Here is a 16,132-nt window from a genome sequence, read left to right as displayed (position 1 = left end):
TGAACAGAAGGGAAGACTCAGAGAAACGGCCTCCCCCATTTGCCCCCATGTAGCATCCCTTGGTCAACCCTATCGACGGCCCCCTTTGACTCTTACCCTTCTCCCTACAGGAGCTATTTCATTGTGATGGTGCCACTGCGCAAGTCTCGCGGAGGCCAATTCCTGACCCCGCTGGGTAGCCCGGAGGACATGGATCTGGAGGAGGTGAGGGCCTGGGGCTAAACCTGCAGGGCCCAGATATGTCCCAGCTTTCACGTGCTCTGTTGCTCCCAGCTGAGCTCTGAGCCACCCATGACTCTGTTCCTGCAGCTCATCCAGGACATCTCACGGCTACAGAGGCGCAGCTTGCGGCACTCGCGTCAGCTGGAGGTGCCCCGGCCCTATATCGCAGCTCGCTTCTCTGTGCTGCCACCCACCTTCCATCCCGGCGACCAGAAGCAGTATGGCGGCTTCGATAACCGGGGCCTGGAGCCCGGCCACCGCTATGTCCTCTTTGTGCTTGCTGTGCTTCAGAAGAGCGAGCCTGTAAGTCCTGAATGGTGTCTGCCAGACACACCTCTGAATGAGGCAGACCCCATTTCCCAGGGCCTTGACCTCAAAACCAGAGGCAGATCCTCTGTGGTCAGTCACAGGCAGCTCTCTGTGGCCAGGGCTGGGCAGTGGGGAAGACTTGGGAGTGGAGGGATCCTGAAACGAAGGTTTCTTAAGAGGAAGAGACCTTCCAAGGTCTGGGGCGTTGCGGGGTGAGTAGGAGTTCAAAAAGAGAAAGCATCCCAGGATTTGCATGTGCAAAGATCTAGGAGGTACAGAAAGGATTTCAGAGTGGCTGGAGCAGAGAAGGGAACGGGGAGAGCAAAGACTGGCAGGGACCAGGTCATATGGGCCACGAGGGTCAAGGTTCTAGGAATATAGGAGGATCTAAAGCAGGGGAGAAACATGGGTTTGTGTTTGAGAAAGACCCATCTGGCCACTGCAAGGACGGTGGACACTGATGGAGACCCCCCCCCCTTTCCCTGCAGACCTTTGCAGCCAGTCCCTTCTCAGACCCCTTCCAGCTGGATAACCCGGACCCCCAGCCCATCGTGGATGGCGAGGAGGGGCTTATCTGGGTGATTGGGCCTGTGCTGGCCGTGGTCTTCATAATCTGCATTGTCATTGCTATCCTGCTCTACAAGAAGTAAGCCGCATGTCCTCCCTGACTTGACAGCAGAGAGGGCTTCCTGGAAAAGGAGGGAGGACTTGTCTCAGAGAATCATCACTAAGGGTCTCTGTTGTACACATGGGGAAATCGAAATTCAGAGAGGTTAAGCCACTTGATCAAGGTCACACAGCATGGGAATGGCAGAGCTAGGGCTCAAAGCAGGCCAGTGGCTTGGCTTCTCCTGTTAACCCCTATCTTCACCTCCGCAAGATGATTTGGGGTAGAGGCTGCCTGCGTCCAAGTTCAATGAGGATAGCAGTTGTAGTGGCCCCATGGGGCATGTCCCAGCTTAGAAAGGGAGGGCTGAGATAAGCCTCCTTGTGGTATCAATAGGCAGGGGGACAAACAAGAAAGAGGAACGCCATTTTCCAGAGGAGACCAAAGCTCAGGGAGGTTAAGGAAGCCACTGAGAGTCACAGAACAAGTCCTTTGTGGCCAACACACCCTCACCTTTCTTTTTTTCCCCCCTTCTCACCTGTGTCTGCTTTCGGGAACAGCAAACCTGACAGGTAAGAACCAGCCCTGCCCCCTGGAGGCTTCAGGCAAGAGGAAGAGGACAGGGAATGGGTTGATACTGTGCCCACGGGAGAGGGGATGTCTGGCTGCCCCCACAGCTTGTACATGTATCTGTACTTGGTCCTGGAAACCCCAGTCATATGGGTATACAGTCCTTTTCCGACCATACATTCCTGGGGCCTGAATTGTATTCACACATGAACATGTCCCAGTACTAACTGGACTGTTCTGCTTGCTTCTCCTAAAGTAAACGCAAGGACTCAGAACCTCGCACCAAATGCCTCCTGAACAATGCTGACCTCGCCCCTCACCACCCCAAGGACCCTGTAGAAATGAGACGCATTAACTTCCAGACTCCAGGTATGTACTTATCCCTGGTACCAGGGATACCGCCAACAGGGGAGATAGCTGGTGAGAAGCAGTAGCTGCCACCTTGGGGGACCCTCATTGGCCCCCTCTGAACTACGCTTGGTGCAGCCACATTCTTGATTCCCAAATACCTCCCACCCTACGTGGATCCGGGCTTGGAACTCATAGGTTGGTTCTGCTTACAACCAAGTGAGACTTTTTAAGTTAACATTTAACTGATGGCTGCTCTCCTCTTCAGGAGCCTAAAGATGATGTTTAAAAATAAAAAACGGAGAAAACACAAAACTACCCCTCATTTCTTTGGGCAGAAAGAGCTGTTCTTCTGTTTATCTCTCTAGTTTTAATGTTCCTCAGTGGTGAGAGTTAAGGTTTGCCTTCAGCCATTTTCCACACTCCCTTGGGATATATCCCTAGCAAGGTACAGAAATTATACCTGCCCCACGCCTTGTACCTCTTCCCACCATGGCTGCTGGGGCTCATGCCTCTTTACAGTTCCCTATAAAGTCACCTGCCAGTCAAGGAGAACTGAATCAAGGTTTTATCCTTGATCATTTCCGTGTATGATTTACAAACTCCACCATCAACCCCTTCTTCATGGGCTCATGCCAGCTGCTTCTAACCAAGTAAGAAATTTTTCATTTTACTGATGGCTGCTATTCTCCTTACGGGTTCACAGCCTGGTTACATCTGTCCTTCCAACTGTACCGGTCTCCACTTCCTATCTCTGAACTGGTTCATATCAACTCTATTTTCCAACCAAACGGAGATTTTAAACATTTGTATTTAACTGATGTCTTTAGTCCTCCTTAAAGCCTCATGCACAGCCTCACATGCCATTCTTGATATACTTTCTTCTTTTTGCCTCTGGACTGGCTTGTGTCACTTCTGTTTTCATCCAAATGAGGAGTTTGACCATTCGTATTTAACTGATGACTGCCGTCCTCATAAAGGGATCATGCAGGGCCTCATGTATCACCCCTCGTGTATTCTCTTCCCTTTCTTACCTCTGTACTGATTCATGTTGCTTTGGTTTTTCAGCCAAATGAGGATTTTAAATGTGCATGTAACTGATGGCTGCAAGTCTCCTAAAGGGATCATGAAGAGTTTCATAATTCACTGCCAATGTGTTCCCGTTTCATTTCTGTCTCTGGACTAGCTTATGTCTGTTCTGTTTCCATCCAAATAAGGATTTTCAACATGTGCATTTAACTGATGGCTGCTGTCCTCCTTGAAGCTCATGGCATGGGCCCATATGTCCTTTCCCTGCTCCCCCAGCTTCTCCTTCACCATCCTGCATCCTCCTTCCTCAGAATGCCCTCTGCTGACCTCAACAGAGGGGACCCAAGGCCAGGCTGGTCTGGGGGAGGGGATTTGTAGACAGAAGAACCTAGCACTTTGGAGTCCTTCCAGAGTGACGGGTCAAGACCAGGACTGACTGGCGTCCAGCCAGAGGGGTACACAGTTAGCAGCTATCGTGAGTCCACAGGTGGGGGCCCAGGTGGCTATGCGTCCCCCACGTTGTCCGCATTGCTCTGCCCTTTGCATCCGCCAGCCAGTGAGGGGTGGGGGAGGCAGAGGTGGAACCCCCCAACCCCCTGCATGTTTTCATTTATTTATTGTTTGCTGTTTGCAGATTCAGGCCTCAGGAGCCCCCTCAGGGAGCCGGGGTTTCACTTTGAAAGTTAGTTTCTGCGTCTGTTTTTGGCTTCCTTTCGCCCCCCTGTTCGTTTCCTCTTTGGTTTCTCCATCCTGCCTCCTGTCTCTGTCCACGCGCCCACCCACCGCCGGCCCTTGCCCACCTGTCCTGTGCTGGCTCCTGGAAGAGGGCAGGGGGTTGGTCCACTGGGCCCTTAGGTGGCTGTGTGTTACTGCTGTGTGTGTGGTGTGTATGTGTGTGTCAGGGATGTGGGTGAGGCACGTATGTACCCCGCACGTGCCCACATGACAGGCAGGCCCCTTAGATGTGAGCTCTTGGGGGGAAGCTAGGGACACATGAGAGGCTCAGAACATCAGATGTTACCAACTGGCCTGGAAACCACCTGAGAGCTGAACATCCGGTACACAGGTCCCAGGAGAGGTCAGGGTTCTGCAGACCCAGATATCGGGAAGGGAGAATTGAGCCCATACCTAGCACCTCCAGCAGCCATCCGGGGGGTGCTTGAAAGGATAAGAGCTCTCAGGCCAGGGCCTTCTTGCACCTGCTCCTGCCCCAAACAAGTGCAGGGACAGATGCGGGCCCCTCACATACACGCACACATACTGTTACCCCTCTCCAGTCCCTCACCTCTACCTGGAAGAGGATTTAGTGCCTCTGATCCCAGAGGGACAGTAAGGGGTGTCAGTCGCCCACCCAAGGACAGTATTTCCAAAGCCCAGCCAGCTGCATCTGCCATTTAATTTCTGTGCCACAGACTTGCTTCTTGGCTCAAGGCACTGGGAGCTTGACATCTCCGGGGTGACCCTTCTGCCAGCCCCTGCACCCCCAGCCTGGTCAGAAGGAAGCAGGATGTGCCAACACCGTGATCCAGGCCCCTCCAGGGGTATCAGGCTCTGCCCCGAGCAGCGGCCTCAAACCTGCTGCCTTTAGAGTCCCCTAGGCCTGGGGTCCCAGCCCCTTCGTGAGCCACCCTGAGTCTTCCCCTCGTGCCAAGCCCCACCCCAGCCACGCCCTTCTAACCGCAGCTCGCCCATCGCAGACTCACACATAGAGCATCCCCTTCCCACCAGTCCCCAGCCGGCCCCCCAGTGACCAACCCCGGCGGGGTCTGCTCCATCCTGTAGGTATGCTTAGCCACCCGCCAATCCCCATCGCAGACATGGCAGAGCACACGGAGCGGCTCAAGGCCAACGACAGCCTCAAGCTCTCCCAGGAGTATGAGGTGAGCCCGCCCTCCGCCTCCCGCCCTCATCACCTTGGGCTCACAGGCACCTACCCTGACACCCACGCCCTCCCCTTCCTCTCCAGTCCATTGACCCTGGACAGCAGTTCACATGGGAACATTCCAACCTGGAAGTGAACAAGCCGAAGAACCGGTACGCCAACGTCATCGCCTATGACCACTCCCGCGTCATCCTCCAGCCCATTGAAGGTAGCTCAGAGACCCCCGGTCTTAACCTGCCCTTCCCCACTGCACAGAAAGTGCTAGATCCCATGTCTCCCCTTGGCCACTGAGGCCTGATTCTGGTTATAGACCTGGTCCAGCTCCAGCTGGAGGCCACTGGGCATCTTTAGATATATATTTAACTGATGGCTGCTGTCTCTATTAGATATGTATTTAACTGATGGCTACTGTCTCTAACATGGCTTCATCTTTCCCTCTGCATCAGTTGTGATCAATCAGAGCAGTTCTGCTGCCCGGGGACATTTGGCAGTGTCCAGGGACATCTTTGATTGTCACATCTTGGGGGGAAGAAATGTTGCTGGCACGGAGTGGGTGGAGGGCAGGGATGCTGCTTGGCACCCTGTAGTGCCCAGAACGGCCCCACCACAGAGAGCAATCTGGCCCCAAATGGTGATAGCACTTGACGGGGAGAAACTGTGAAGTACACGTCCCATGGTCACCTCGGGGACAATCTGGGAGCAGTCAGAGTGAACTTCCAGGAGGTGGTTGGCCAGACAGAGCCAGCCTGGCAAGACAGCCCCCACAGATCCCTGGCCTCTCACCCCGGCTGCAGGCATCGTGGGTAGTGATTACATCAATGCCAACTACGTGGATGGCTACCGGCGTCAGAACGCGTACATTGCCACGCAGGGGCCGCTGCCCGAGACCTTTGGGGACTTCTGGCGTATGGTGTGGGAGCAGCGGTCAGCCACCATCGTCATGATGACGCGGCTGGAGGAGAAGTCACGGGTGAGCCTTGGACCCCACGGCCCTCAAGCCCTCGCCAGCCAGCCTGGCCCTTGCTGACACCTATTCTCTTGCCTGGTCTAGATCAAGTGTGATCAGTACTGGCCTAACAGAGGCACGGAGACCTACGGCTTCATCCAGGTCACGTTGCTGGACACCATCGAGCTGGCCACGTTCTGCGTCAGAACATTCTCTCTGCACAAGGTGAGGCCCGGGCTGGGGGCTGAAGGTGGAGGAATGTGTTGGAAGGGAGGCAGAGGGCCCCAGCTTCTACCCAGGGCACTCCCCATAGGACAGAGAGAAAGCCAAGTGTGTCTACCCAGACTGACTTCATTCTCGTGGAACCCACTTTCGTGGAGGGGGAAACTGAGGCTCAGAGAGGACACTGCTTGTTTCCACCCACGGCAGGACAAAGCTGGCAGAGCCCAACTCAGCAATGAGCCTGATTTCCTCTTGCCTTTACTCATGCCCCAGGTCCTCTTTGCCCACTGTCCTCTGGCCTCACCCAGCTTGAGCCTATGATGGGGCCTCAGCAGGGCCCCAGCCCTGTCTTCAAGGAGTGTCCAGACAGAGATGGACAGATACTAGCAGCCCTGTGAAGTCAGGGCTGGGATGGAGAAGATCTTTTAGATACGTATTTAACTGATGGCTGCTGTCCATAGTGTGGTTCCATCTGTTTTTCTCCATCTGTGGTTCTGAATTAGGACAATTCTGCCATCCAGGGGACATTTGTTACTGTCATAATGGGGAGGGGAGGCGCTACTGGCACCATGATGTATCCCCAACACCCAGCCAGGTCATTGCACCATCAGGCACCTGCTTGATCTAAGTACCAGAAAACTGAGTACATGGACAAGAGTGAGTGAGAATTCTTGGTTCAATCACACACATTAAACACGTGTTATGTCTCACTCGCTAACCTGGACACAAGCACACAACAGGGACCTAAACAGATAAAACGTTCTGCCCTTGGGGGACTTAACAGTCTAGTATACAAGACACAGACCATGACTGAAACGTCAAGAAAGCTTACGTGTTGGAGAAAAATAGGGGAGAAAAACAGTGTCGGGGACCTGGAAGAGGGTATGATAGGGAAATTTGGGAGAAGAGCATTTCAGGTGAGAGGGTGTAGCCTACGCAGAGGCCCTGGGGCAGGACCGTGCCTGGCGTGTTAGAGGAACAGTAGGGAGGGCAGGATCCTGTGGACCTTGGGGAAGACTTGGGCTTCGACCGTGTGGAAGGCAGGAGCCATGGAGGGCTGTGGACAGAGGAGGGACCAGATCTGACTCAGGCACTCAGGTGCCCTCTGGCTGCTGCAGGGAGGACAGACTGAGGGGCTTGGGTGGAAGCCAAGGTCTGGGGCAAAGAGGGTGGTGACAGTTCTAGCCCAGGTTGGCCTCCATGGAGAAGAGCAGGTGGATCGGGATAGACTTTGAAGGCAGAGCCGACAGTCCTGGGTGAGGTGTTAGATGTGAGAGGGGAGAGTTAAGGGTGACTCTCAATCTGTGGCCAGAGTGCCCAGAAGGTTGGAGCCATTGGAGCCACCTTCAGCTAAGATGGGGGAGCAGGGTTGGGACGAAGGCCAGATACAGTTGACCATGTTGTGTGAAGAGTCCACAAGACTCTACTTGGAAACGTCCAGGGGCAGCTAGAGCCCACGTCAGGCACTTAGAGACGTGGAGACTGGGAGGTGCAGACATGGGCATTTTTTTTTAGATGGAGTTTCGCGCTTGTTGCCCAGGCTGGAGTGCGATGGTGCAGTCTCCGCAATCTCCACCTCCTGGGTTCAAGCGATTCTCCTGCCTCAGCCTCCCGAGTAGCCGGGATTCCAGGCATGCACCACCACGCCCGGCTAATTTTGTATTTTTAGTCGAGACAAGGTTTCTCCATGTTGGTCAGGCCAGTCTCGAACTGCTGACCTCAGGTGATCCACCCACCTCGGCCTCCCAAAGTGCTGGGATTACAGGCATGAGCCACTGGGCCCAGCCATTTGGGCATTTTCAGCACATGGGCGGCAGGGTGAGCCAGAGTGACGGGTGACATTCTTGTGGTCCCCAGAATGGCTCCAGTGAGAAACGCGAGGTCCGCCAGTTCCAGTTTACGGCATGGCCAGACCACGGCGTGCCCGAATACCCAACGCCCTTCCTGGCTTTCCTGCGGAGAGTCAAGACCTGCAACCCACCGGATGCCGGCCCCATCGTGGTTCACTGCAGGTACGTCCACCCCGCTCTGCCCCATCCGCTTCCCCCGGCCCCCGCAGCCCAGCAGCCCCTGAACTCCACGTGGCTGTCCCCGCAGTGCCGGTGTGGGCCGCACAGGCTGCTTTATCGTCATCGACGCCATGCTGGAGCGGATCAAGCCAGAGAAGACAGTCGATGTCTATGGCCACGTGACGCTCATGAGGTCCCAGCGCAACTACATGGTGCAGACAGAGGACCAGTACAGCTTCATCCACGAGGCCCTGCTGGAGGCCGTGGGCTGTGGCAACACAGAAGTACCTGCACGCAGCCTCTATGCCTACATCCAGAAGCTGGCCCAGGTGGAGCCTGGCGAGCACGTCACTGGCATGGAACTCGAGTTCAAGGTGCCAGCGGGGTGGAGGCTGCCGTGGGCAGGGTGGGGAGGAGGCCCAAAGAGCCAAAAACCAGGCTCGCCCCGAGCGATGGGGACTAGAAGGTGGCGGCGGGGTGCCCCTACCTACCTATCCACCATTGGTGCTCCAGCTGAACGCATAGCCTTCCTCATCCTAATGGTGGCCCTTGGCCTCCTCCTCCCCACAGCGGCTGGCCAACTCCAAGGCCCACACGTCACGCTTCATCAGTGCCAATCTGCCTTGTAACAAGTTCAAGAACCGCCTGGTGAACATCATGCCCTATGAGAGTACACGGGTCTGTCTGCAGCCCATCCGGGGTGTGGAGGGCTCTGACTACATCAACGCCAGCTTTATTGATGGCTACAGGTAGGTGTCACGCCGTTCTCACCTCGGGGCCCCAGAAGGACCCCATCTCTGCTTTAAAGAGGCCTCCAGTCTTGTGGGAGACAGAGCTGGAAAGATACTGGCAGTCCTGAGCTGTTTAAATACACATCTTTAGATGTATATTTAACCGATGGCTGCTGTCCATAATGTGATTCCATCTGTTCTTCTATATCAGTGGTTCTCCACTGGGGTAATTCTGACACCCTGGGGATATTTCTTATTGTCATGGTTACTACTACTGGCACTGACTGGGGACACCAGCATCCTACAGTACATAGGACAGCTTGTCCCAGAGAACACTCCAGTACCAAATGTCAATAGCACTGAGATTGAGAAATCCTGGCAAGAGAGGGGAGGGCGTTCCGGGCAGAGGGTGCCACACGTGCGAGGGCCCGGAGCTGAGAGCCGGGCCCGTGGAAGCAGCTGAAAGTAGGGCAGTGGCCCTTGAAGGAGGTGGAGGGGAGAAATCAGGAGAGGTTAGTGGACAGTCCCACAGCTTTGTCAAGGGATTTGAATTTGTCATGAGGCTGGTGGTTTCCCCGCATGCAAAACGGGATCACCAGGAGGGGATGTGGTGCACCCGGCATCCATTCCTGGCAGGCAGTTGGGGTGGTAGGTGTAGCTGTTGCCGGCTTGGTCCTGACCCTCCCGGGGCAGCATCAGGTGAGGACCACGCTGGGTCTCCCCGCCGGCCCTGGGCTCACACACCCCATGCCTGCAGGCAGCAAAAGGCCTACATCGCGACACAGGGGCCGCTGGCGGAGACGACGGAAGACTTCTGGCGCATGCTGTGGGAGAACAATTCGACCATCGTGGTGATGCTGACCAAGCTGCGGGAGATGGGCCGGGTGAGCCAGGGACCGCGGCGGGGAAGGGCGAGGACCAGACTGTGGCTCAGACAGCACTGACCACGGCCACCCTCTCCTCTGCAGGAGAAGTGTCACCAGTACTGGCCGGCCGAGCGCTCTGCCCGCTACCAGTACTTTGTGGTAGATCCGATGGCGGAATACAACATGCCTCAGTATATCCTGCGAGAGTTCAAGGTCACAGATGCCCGGGTGAGTCTAGAGACAGATTGGCGGAAGGGGCTGGAGTCAGGCTGGGCCCCACAGGCTGTTGCCTTAGTGATCTAGAAAGGGCTGCCCTGTTTGGTGATGGATACGAAGGCCGAGGGTAAGGGATGAGCGCTAGGAATCAGGAGAAATGTTAGCGGACCAGTTGGCCACTTGCTCCTACCACCACATAGGTGGAAGACAGGGTCTTGTCTCTGTGCTGACCCTGTAGTGTCTCCACGCACTAGGGAACATGGTCCCAGGGGATGATATTCAAGGAAATGAATGGGGCTTTCCCCTGGAAGCAGCCACCTGTGGAGGGGGATATTAAAAGGCTGAAAGGGACTTGAGGAATTGAGGGTGATGGGTGGTAGACGGGGGACAAGGAGAGTCAGATGGTGGGGATTGGCACCGTTGGGTGAGGAGAGATGAGTACGGATGGTGTTGGCTCAATGAAGGACTGCAGTGTCAGGTGGAGGGAGAAAGGCCACATATTAGGTGGCAACAGATGAAGACTCATAGTGGAAGGTGGCCCTGTTGGGTGACAAAGGATCAAAGTTAGTGGTGGAAGATCGATGATGGTAGAGAATACAGTGAGGGGATGATAGAGGATGGGGAATGTTGGCCAAGATGACGCCAAAGGATAGTGAAGTCTGCTGAATGAACAGCCATCACTAGGCATTGTGCTGCAAGCAGTGCAAGATGGTGCCCTTGGAGGGGTGGAATCTGGAAATGGAGAGAAGAACACTTGCATAACAGGATGGAGAATGTCAGTGGAATGCGGTAGTTTGGGTCAGTGAAGGATGATGCTTTATCAGTGGTGGATGGAGAAAGACAGAATTGGAGGAGGGTGAATGTTTGGCCAGCAGGGGGTGAGAAAATCAATGGGAAATACTTTGACTAAGAAAGGACAGTAAACAATCAGTAGTCAATGGTATAAACCAACGGGTGGTACAAGATTAAGGAAGATGGGGTTGGGAAAGGAGATTTTGGAAAATGTAAAACATCAGGGAAAGATGGTACATTGGATGGCAAATGGTGGCAGATGATAACAGTTTTGGATGGCACCATTTTGATGGTGGAGAATGGGATTAGAACAAGGTAGATGATGGGGAATGGAGAATGTCAGTGGAAGACGGTACCCTTGGATGGTGGAGAGTGAATTGTTAGTGATGGATGGTGGAAAATGGCACCATTGAGTTGTGAAGGATGGAAGATGGCAGAGAATGATGTGGTTGGATGGCACCACTGGGTGGTGGGAAGAGAGACTGGAAAGAGGAATGGTTGAGTAGTGAGGAATGAAGACAGTCTGTGGAAGATCCCATCATTGAATGGTTAAGGATGAGTTACCAAGAGGGGATGGTGGTAGATGATGGAAGATGATGGTGTCGGGTGGAACTGTTGGATGGCAGAAGGTAATGAGTTACCAGTGGTGGATGGTGGAAAACAGCACCATTGGATGGCAAAGGATGAATGATAATGGCAGTAGGTTGTGGAAGATAGTGTTGGATGATTATGGGTGGTGAAATATGAGTTACCAGTGGTGGATGGTAGAAGATGGTGTTGGATGGGACTGTTGTGTAACAGAAGATGAGTTACCAGCAGTGGGTGGTAGAAATGGCACTATTATCGGATGGTGGAAGATGGTGTTAGATGGTGGAGGATGAAAGATGATGCCACTATTGGGTTGTAGAAGATGAGTCATCAGTGATGAGCTATGGACAGTGATGGAGCGGAGTTGTGCTGTAGGGCCCTGAAATGGCAAAGAGAGGAAGATGACAGAGGATCATGGTGAATAGGAGCTGGGAAGGGCAGAGCTGGGTGCACTACGGGATGGTGAAGGTTGGAGGGTGGAGGTCCTGGATGTCACAGGGGACGTGGTGGGTTTGGGAAATGTGGGGAGAGGAACAGCTGGGTAGCGAGGAGTGGTGAGGATGAGGTTGGAGCATCTCTTGTAGAAAGCAGTACCATTGGATTGTGAAGGACGGAAAGTTATCAGGGTGAACGAATGGCGGAGAGTGTACAAAATGGGGGTGAGGGCCAGGCATGGTGGCTCATGCCTGTAATCCTAGCTAATCAGGAGGCTCAGGCAGGAGAATCACTTGAACCCTGGAGGCGGAGGTTGCAGTGAGCCGAGATCGCGCCATTGCACTCCAGCCTGGGCAACAAGGGCGAAACTCCGTCTCAAAAAAAAAAAAAAAAAAAAAAATGGGGATGAGGACAAGGAGGATGGAGAAAAATCCCCATGTCAGCTGCTGACACTGACAACAAGATTGGGCTCTCTGCACTCCAGGATGGCCAGTCCCGGACTGTCCGGCAGTTCCAGTTCACAGACTGGCCGGAACAGGGTGTGCCAAAGTCGGGGGAGGGTTTCATCGACTTCATCGGCCAAGTGCATAAGACCAAGGAGCAGTTTGGTCAGGACGGCCCCATCTCTGTCCACTGCAGGTGAGCTCCCTCGACTGCCCCAGCTTTTGGCCCTGCTGGGGAAACTGAGGCCTGGTAGGGACAGCCCCAAGCTTAGGCTGTCCCGTCTGGGCTGTTAAGAGTCCTCGGGGAATCAGGTGGTCAGATCAGGGCTCTCCAGCACCTGCCCCTGAACGGTCGTGCTCACTTGACTTCCACCAGTGCCGGCGTGGGCAGGACAGGCGTGTTCATCACGCTCAGCATCGTGTTGGAGCGGATGCGGTACGAAGGTGTGGTGGACATTTTTCAGACAGTGAAGATGCTACGAACGCAGCGGCCGGCCATGGTGCAGACGGAGGTAAAGACGGGACAGGGAGGGGAGGCACCCTGGCCTCACACCCCGACTGCCCTAAGCCCCCGTTTCCTTCTCTGTGAGATGAGTACAGCCACCTGGGACTCTCTGGGTCACTGTGGGTGGATGGTCCACAGACCCCTCCCGCACCAGAAGGGGACCAGTAACCCTCTTAACACAACAGTCAGCTGAAGGTCAGAGCCAAGAAGCAGCCCTTGGCGTGGACAGAGATGGGCTCATTGCAGTCCCCAAGTCACAGCAAGTCTGTGGCTCAGCCTGGACCCTGCCATGAACCACTGATCCTTAAGTCCAACCAATGTACAGATGAGGAAACTGAGGCCCAGACTCCTAGCTCCAAGGGGAATGTTCCAATGGAGGGGGTTCTGAGCAGCAGCTGTGTCTTAAAAGATGAGTAGGGGGGACTGGGCGTGGCAGCTCATACCTGTAATCCCAGCACTTTGGGAGGCCGAGGGGGGAGGATCACTTGAGCCCATCCTGGGCAACACAGCAAGACCCCATCTCTACAAAAAAAAAAAATAGAAATGAGGCTGGGTGTGATGACTCACACCTGTAATCCCAACACTTTGGGAGGCCAAGGCAGGTGGATCACCTGAGGTCAGGAGTTCAAGACCAGCCTGGCCAATGTGGCGAAACCCTGTCTCTACTAAAAATACAAAAATTAGCTGGGTGTGGTGGTGGGCACCTGTAATCCCAGCTACTCAGGAGGCTCAGGCAGGAGAATCGCTTGAACCCAGGAGGCGGAGGTTGCAGTGAGCTGAGACAGTGCCACTGCACTCCAGCCTGGGTGATACAGTGAGACTGTCTCAAAATAAATAAATAAAAATGAAAAGATGAATAGGGCCTCCAGGCAGACAGGGGAGGAGAGGGCATTCCAGGTGAAGAGCGTAGCTGTGTTAGGCCAGAGGTGTGGCGTTGCTCACTTCATTGTGGGAGCACCGTGGGGGCCAAAGAGACCTTCTGCAAGAGACCCGCACCGGGCTGAGGAGCTTGGCCTGCTCCTGAGGGTGCTAGGGAGCCCTGGGAGGCATTAGAGCAGGGGAGGTACTAACAGCTCACCTCTGCTTCCCCAGGATGAGTACCAGTTCTGTTACCAGGCGGCACTGGAGTACCTCGGAAGCTTTGACCACTATGCAACCTAAAGCCATGGTCCCCCCCGGCCTGACACCACCGGCCCCGGATGCCTCTGCCCTTCCCGGGTGGACCTCCTGAGGCCTGGACCCCCAGTGGGCAGGGCAGGAGGCGGCAGCAGCTGCGTTTCTGCACCGTTTCCGGGGACCATCAGCCCCTCAGGCCCCCCACTGGCCCCGGCCGCCCCAGCGACCTCCCTGGCACCGGCCGCCGCCTTCAAATACTTGGCACATTCCTCCTTTCCTTCCAATTCCAAAACCAGATTCCGGGGTGGGGGGTGGGGGGAACGGTGAGCAAACAGGAGTGCTCCCCACAATCGGAGGAGGGCGGGGCACAGACCATGGACAGACCCCTCGTCCTCCCCAGCGGTGGTGGGAGGACCCGGGGGTTCTTCCCCGCCCTGCAGCCTGGGGACACTGGGCTGGGACCAGAATCCAGCTTTCTTTTAAAACTCTCAGTGTAACTGTATCCCGTGACATTTCGTTTTTTTTTAAATAGTGTATTTTTGTTTCCATTTTTTTTTAAAGAGAAACAAACAAAAGACTTGCCAGTCAACAACTTTCAAAGAGAACAACTTTGGCTTATTCATATTCTGTTCAAAGACAGTCTATTTTTTCACTGTAGAAAGCGTCCTTGTGTGATTGATAGTTACGTTACGTTCGCAAACGCGCACACCGGGCCCACGGCTGTACCTTGGCTTGCTTTTTTTTTTTTTTTCTTTTTCTTATTTTTTCTACCATCAGAAAGTTGCTTTGCCCACAGAAGAATGGGATGCCCTTTTTTCTTTTTTGGCTTTTTCCCCCCCCCTTTTTGTTTCATTTTTATAAATTAAATTTTCAGACATATCAAATACAGTTCTGAGGGTAGGGTCATGGGGGAACTCGGACCCAGCAGCGTTGGGTTCAAACCCATGGGGTACAGTTGAGGGAGACGCTGCTGTAAAAGAGAGATGACAGTGCCCCCTCTGCCCCCTCCGAGAGCCGGAGCTGTCTCCCCGTCTCCCGCCCCCAAGGAGACGGAGAGGATCCTGCTTCTTCGGGGACGGGGGCTGTATGACTGTGCTGCCCCACATCAGGGACCCTTTCCCCCCTGGGACTATGGGGCAGTTTGGGAGCAAAACCAGAAGGACGGGACCCCCTCTACCCACCCGAGCAAGCGAGTTGTTTCTCTTTGTACAAGGGCAGATCTGCAGTTACTTTCAACACTGTTTATTCCAGCGGAAGCAGCGGGCGGTTTTCCCACCCCCGTGTATGTAGATATATCGACTTTGTATTAAAGGAAGATCGTCTGACCCCGGTCCATTGTGGAGTCTTTGTGGCACCCCTGCCTGTCCAGTCTCATCCCCGGGGTGGAGGTCGGTGGGGGCCTGGAGAGCTGATCTCATTTCCTGGTGTGAACAGAGGAGTAGTTTGTTCGAGACCACACACTGCTGAGGCGGGTGGATCACAAGGTCAGGGGTTCGAGACCAGCCTGGCCAAGATGGTGAAACCCCCGTCTCTACTACAAATACAAAAAATTAGCCGGGCACAGTGGCAGGGACCTGTAATCCTAGCTACTCAGGAGGCTGAGGTAGGAGAATCGCTTGAACCCGGGAGGTGGAGGTTGCAGTGAGCCGAGATCATGCCATCGCACTTCAGCCTAGGTGACAGAGCAAGACTCCGTCTCAACAACAACAAAAAAAAAAATTGACCACACACCGATGAAGTGGCCAGGCCAAGATTTGAACCCAAGCCCTGGTCCTATAGGGGTTGCCTTGTGTTCGCATTCCAATAAGTGACCATGATTGAGAATTCACCATGGGCCAGTCACTCTGAGACAGACATTATCAGCCCCTTGGCCAGGCGCAGTGGCTCACACCTGTAATCCCAGCACCAAAGGGAGGCCGAGTCAGATGGATCACCTGAGATCGGGAGTTCAAGACCAGCCTGGCCGACATGGTGAAACCCTGTCTCTACTAAAAACACAAAAATTAGCTGGGTGTGGTGACACGTGCCTGCAATCCCAGCTACTTGGGAGGCTGGGGCAGGAGAATCGCTTGAACCCGAGAGGCAGAGGTTGCAGTGAGCCGAGATCGCATCACTGCACTCCAGCCTGGGTGCCAGAATGAGACTCCATTTCAAAAAAAAAAAAAAAAGTGTTAGCCCCATTTACATATTAGGAAACGGGGACTCAGGGAGGGGCACACAATGAGTTTGAGGTGAAGCTGGAATTCCTATCCGATCCCATCTCACCCGCAGCCCTGAACAGCACACCGTGCTGCCT

The 16,132-nt window shown here is 54.5% G+C and overlaps 1 protein-coding gene across 11 annotated transcripts in view; it reads left to right on the top strand.

The window, feature by feature from the left end:
- The window catches only part of PTPRS (protein tyrosine phosphatase receptor type S), a 136,676-nt gene extending 121,515 nt beyond the window's left edge, over window positions 1-15,161 (top strand). For 4 of the 11 annotated variants that reach the window (XM_015122570.3, XM_015122564.3, XM_077979192.1 and 1 more), the window contains 17 exons: window positions 111-204; window positions 310-525; window positions 1,020-1,177; window positions 1,699-1,710; window positions 1,965-2,077; window positions 4,868-4,965; window positions 5,052-5,175; window positions 5,762-5,937; window positions 6,019-6,138; window positions 7,993-8,147; window positions 8,233-8,518; window positions 8,715-8,893; window positions 9,633-9,759; window positions 9,844-9,969; window positions 12,257-12,411; window positions 12,592-12,727; window positions 13,813-15,161. In XM_015122570.3, the coding sequence (XP_014978056.2) occupies window positions 111-204; window positions 310-525; window positions 1,020-1,177; window positions 1,699-1,710; window positions 1,965-2,077; window positions 4,868-4,965; window positions 5,052-5,175; window positions 5,762-5,937; window positions 6,019-6,138; window positions 7,993-8,147; window positions 8,233-8,518; window positions 8,715-8,893; window positions 9,633-9,759; window positions 9,844-9,969; window positions 12,257-12,411; window positions 12,592-12,727; window positions 13,813-13,881 (2,344 nt within the window). In that variant the 3' untranslated portion in view covers window positions 13,882-15,161. Of the gene's footprint in view, window positions 1-110; window positions 205-309; window positions 526-1,019; window positions 1,178-1,698; window positions 1,711-1,964; window positions 2,078-3,719; window positions 3,768-4,867; window positions 4,966-5,051; window positions 5,176-5,761; window positions 5,938-6,018; window positions 6,139-7,992; window positions 8,148-8,232; window positions 8,519-8,714; window positions 8,894-9,632; window positions 9,760-9,843; window positions 9,970-12,256; window positions 12,412-12,591; window positions 12,728-13,812 lie in introns of all 11 variants that reach the window. The other 7 variants (XM_077979196.1, XM_077979194.1, XM_077979193.1 and 4 more) reach the window with 3 other exon arrangements.
- The last annotated feature ends 971 nt before the right edge of the window (window positions 15,162-16,132 follow it).

This window comes from Macaca mulatta, chromosome 19 (assembly GCF_049350105.2).
Source record: "Macaca mulatta isolate MMU2019108-1 chromosome 19, T2T-MMU8v2.0, whole genome shotgun sequence".
Classification (NCBI taxonomy): Eukaryota; Metazoa; Chordata; class Mammalia; order Primates; family Cercopithecidae; genus Macaca; species Macaca mulatta.
The sequence above is the reverse complement of the archived record's forward strand: the minus strand, read 5'-3'. Positions and strand labels throughout refer to the sequence as shown.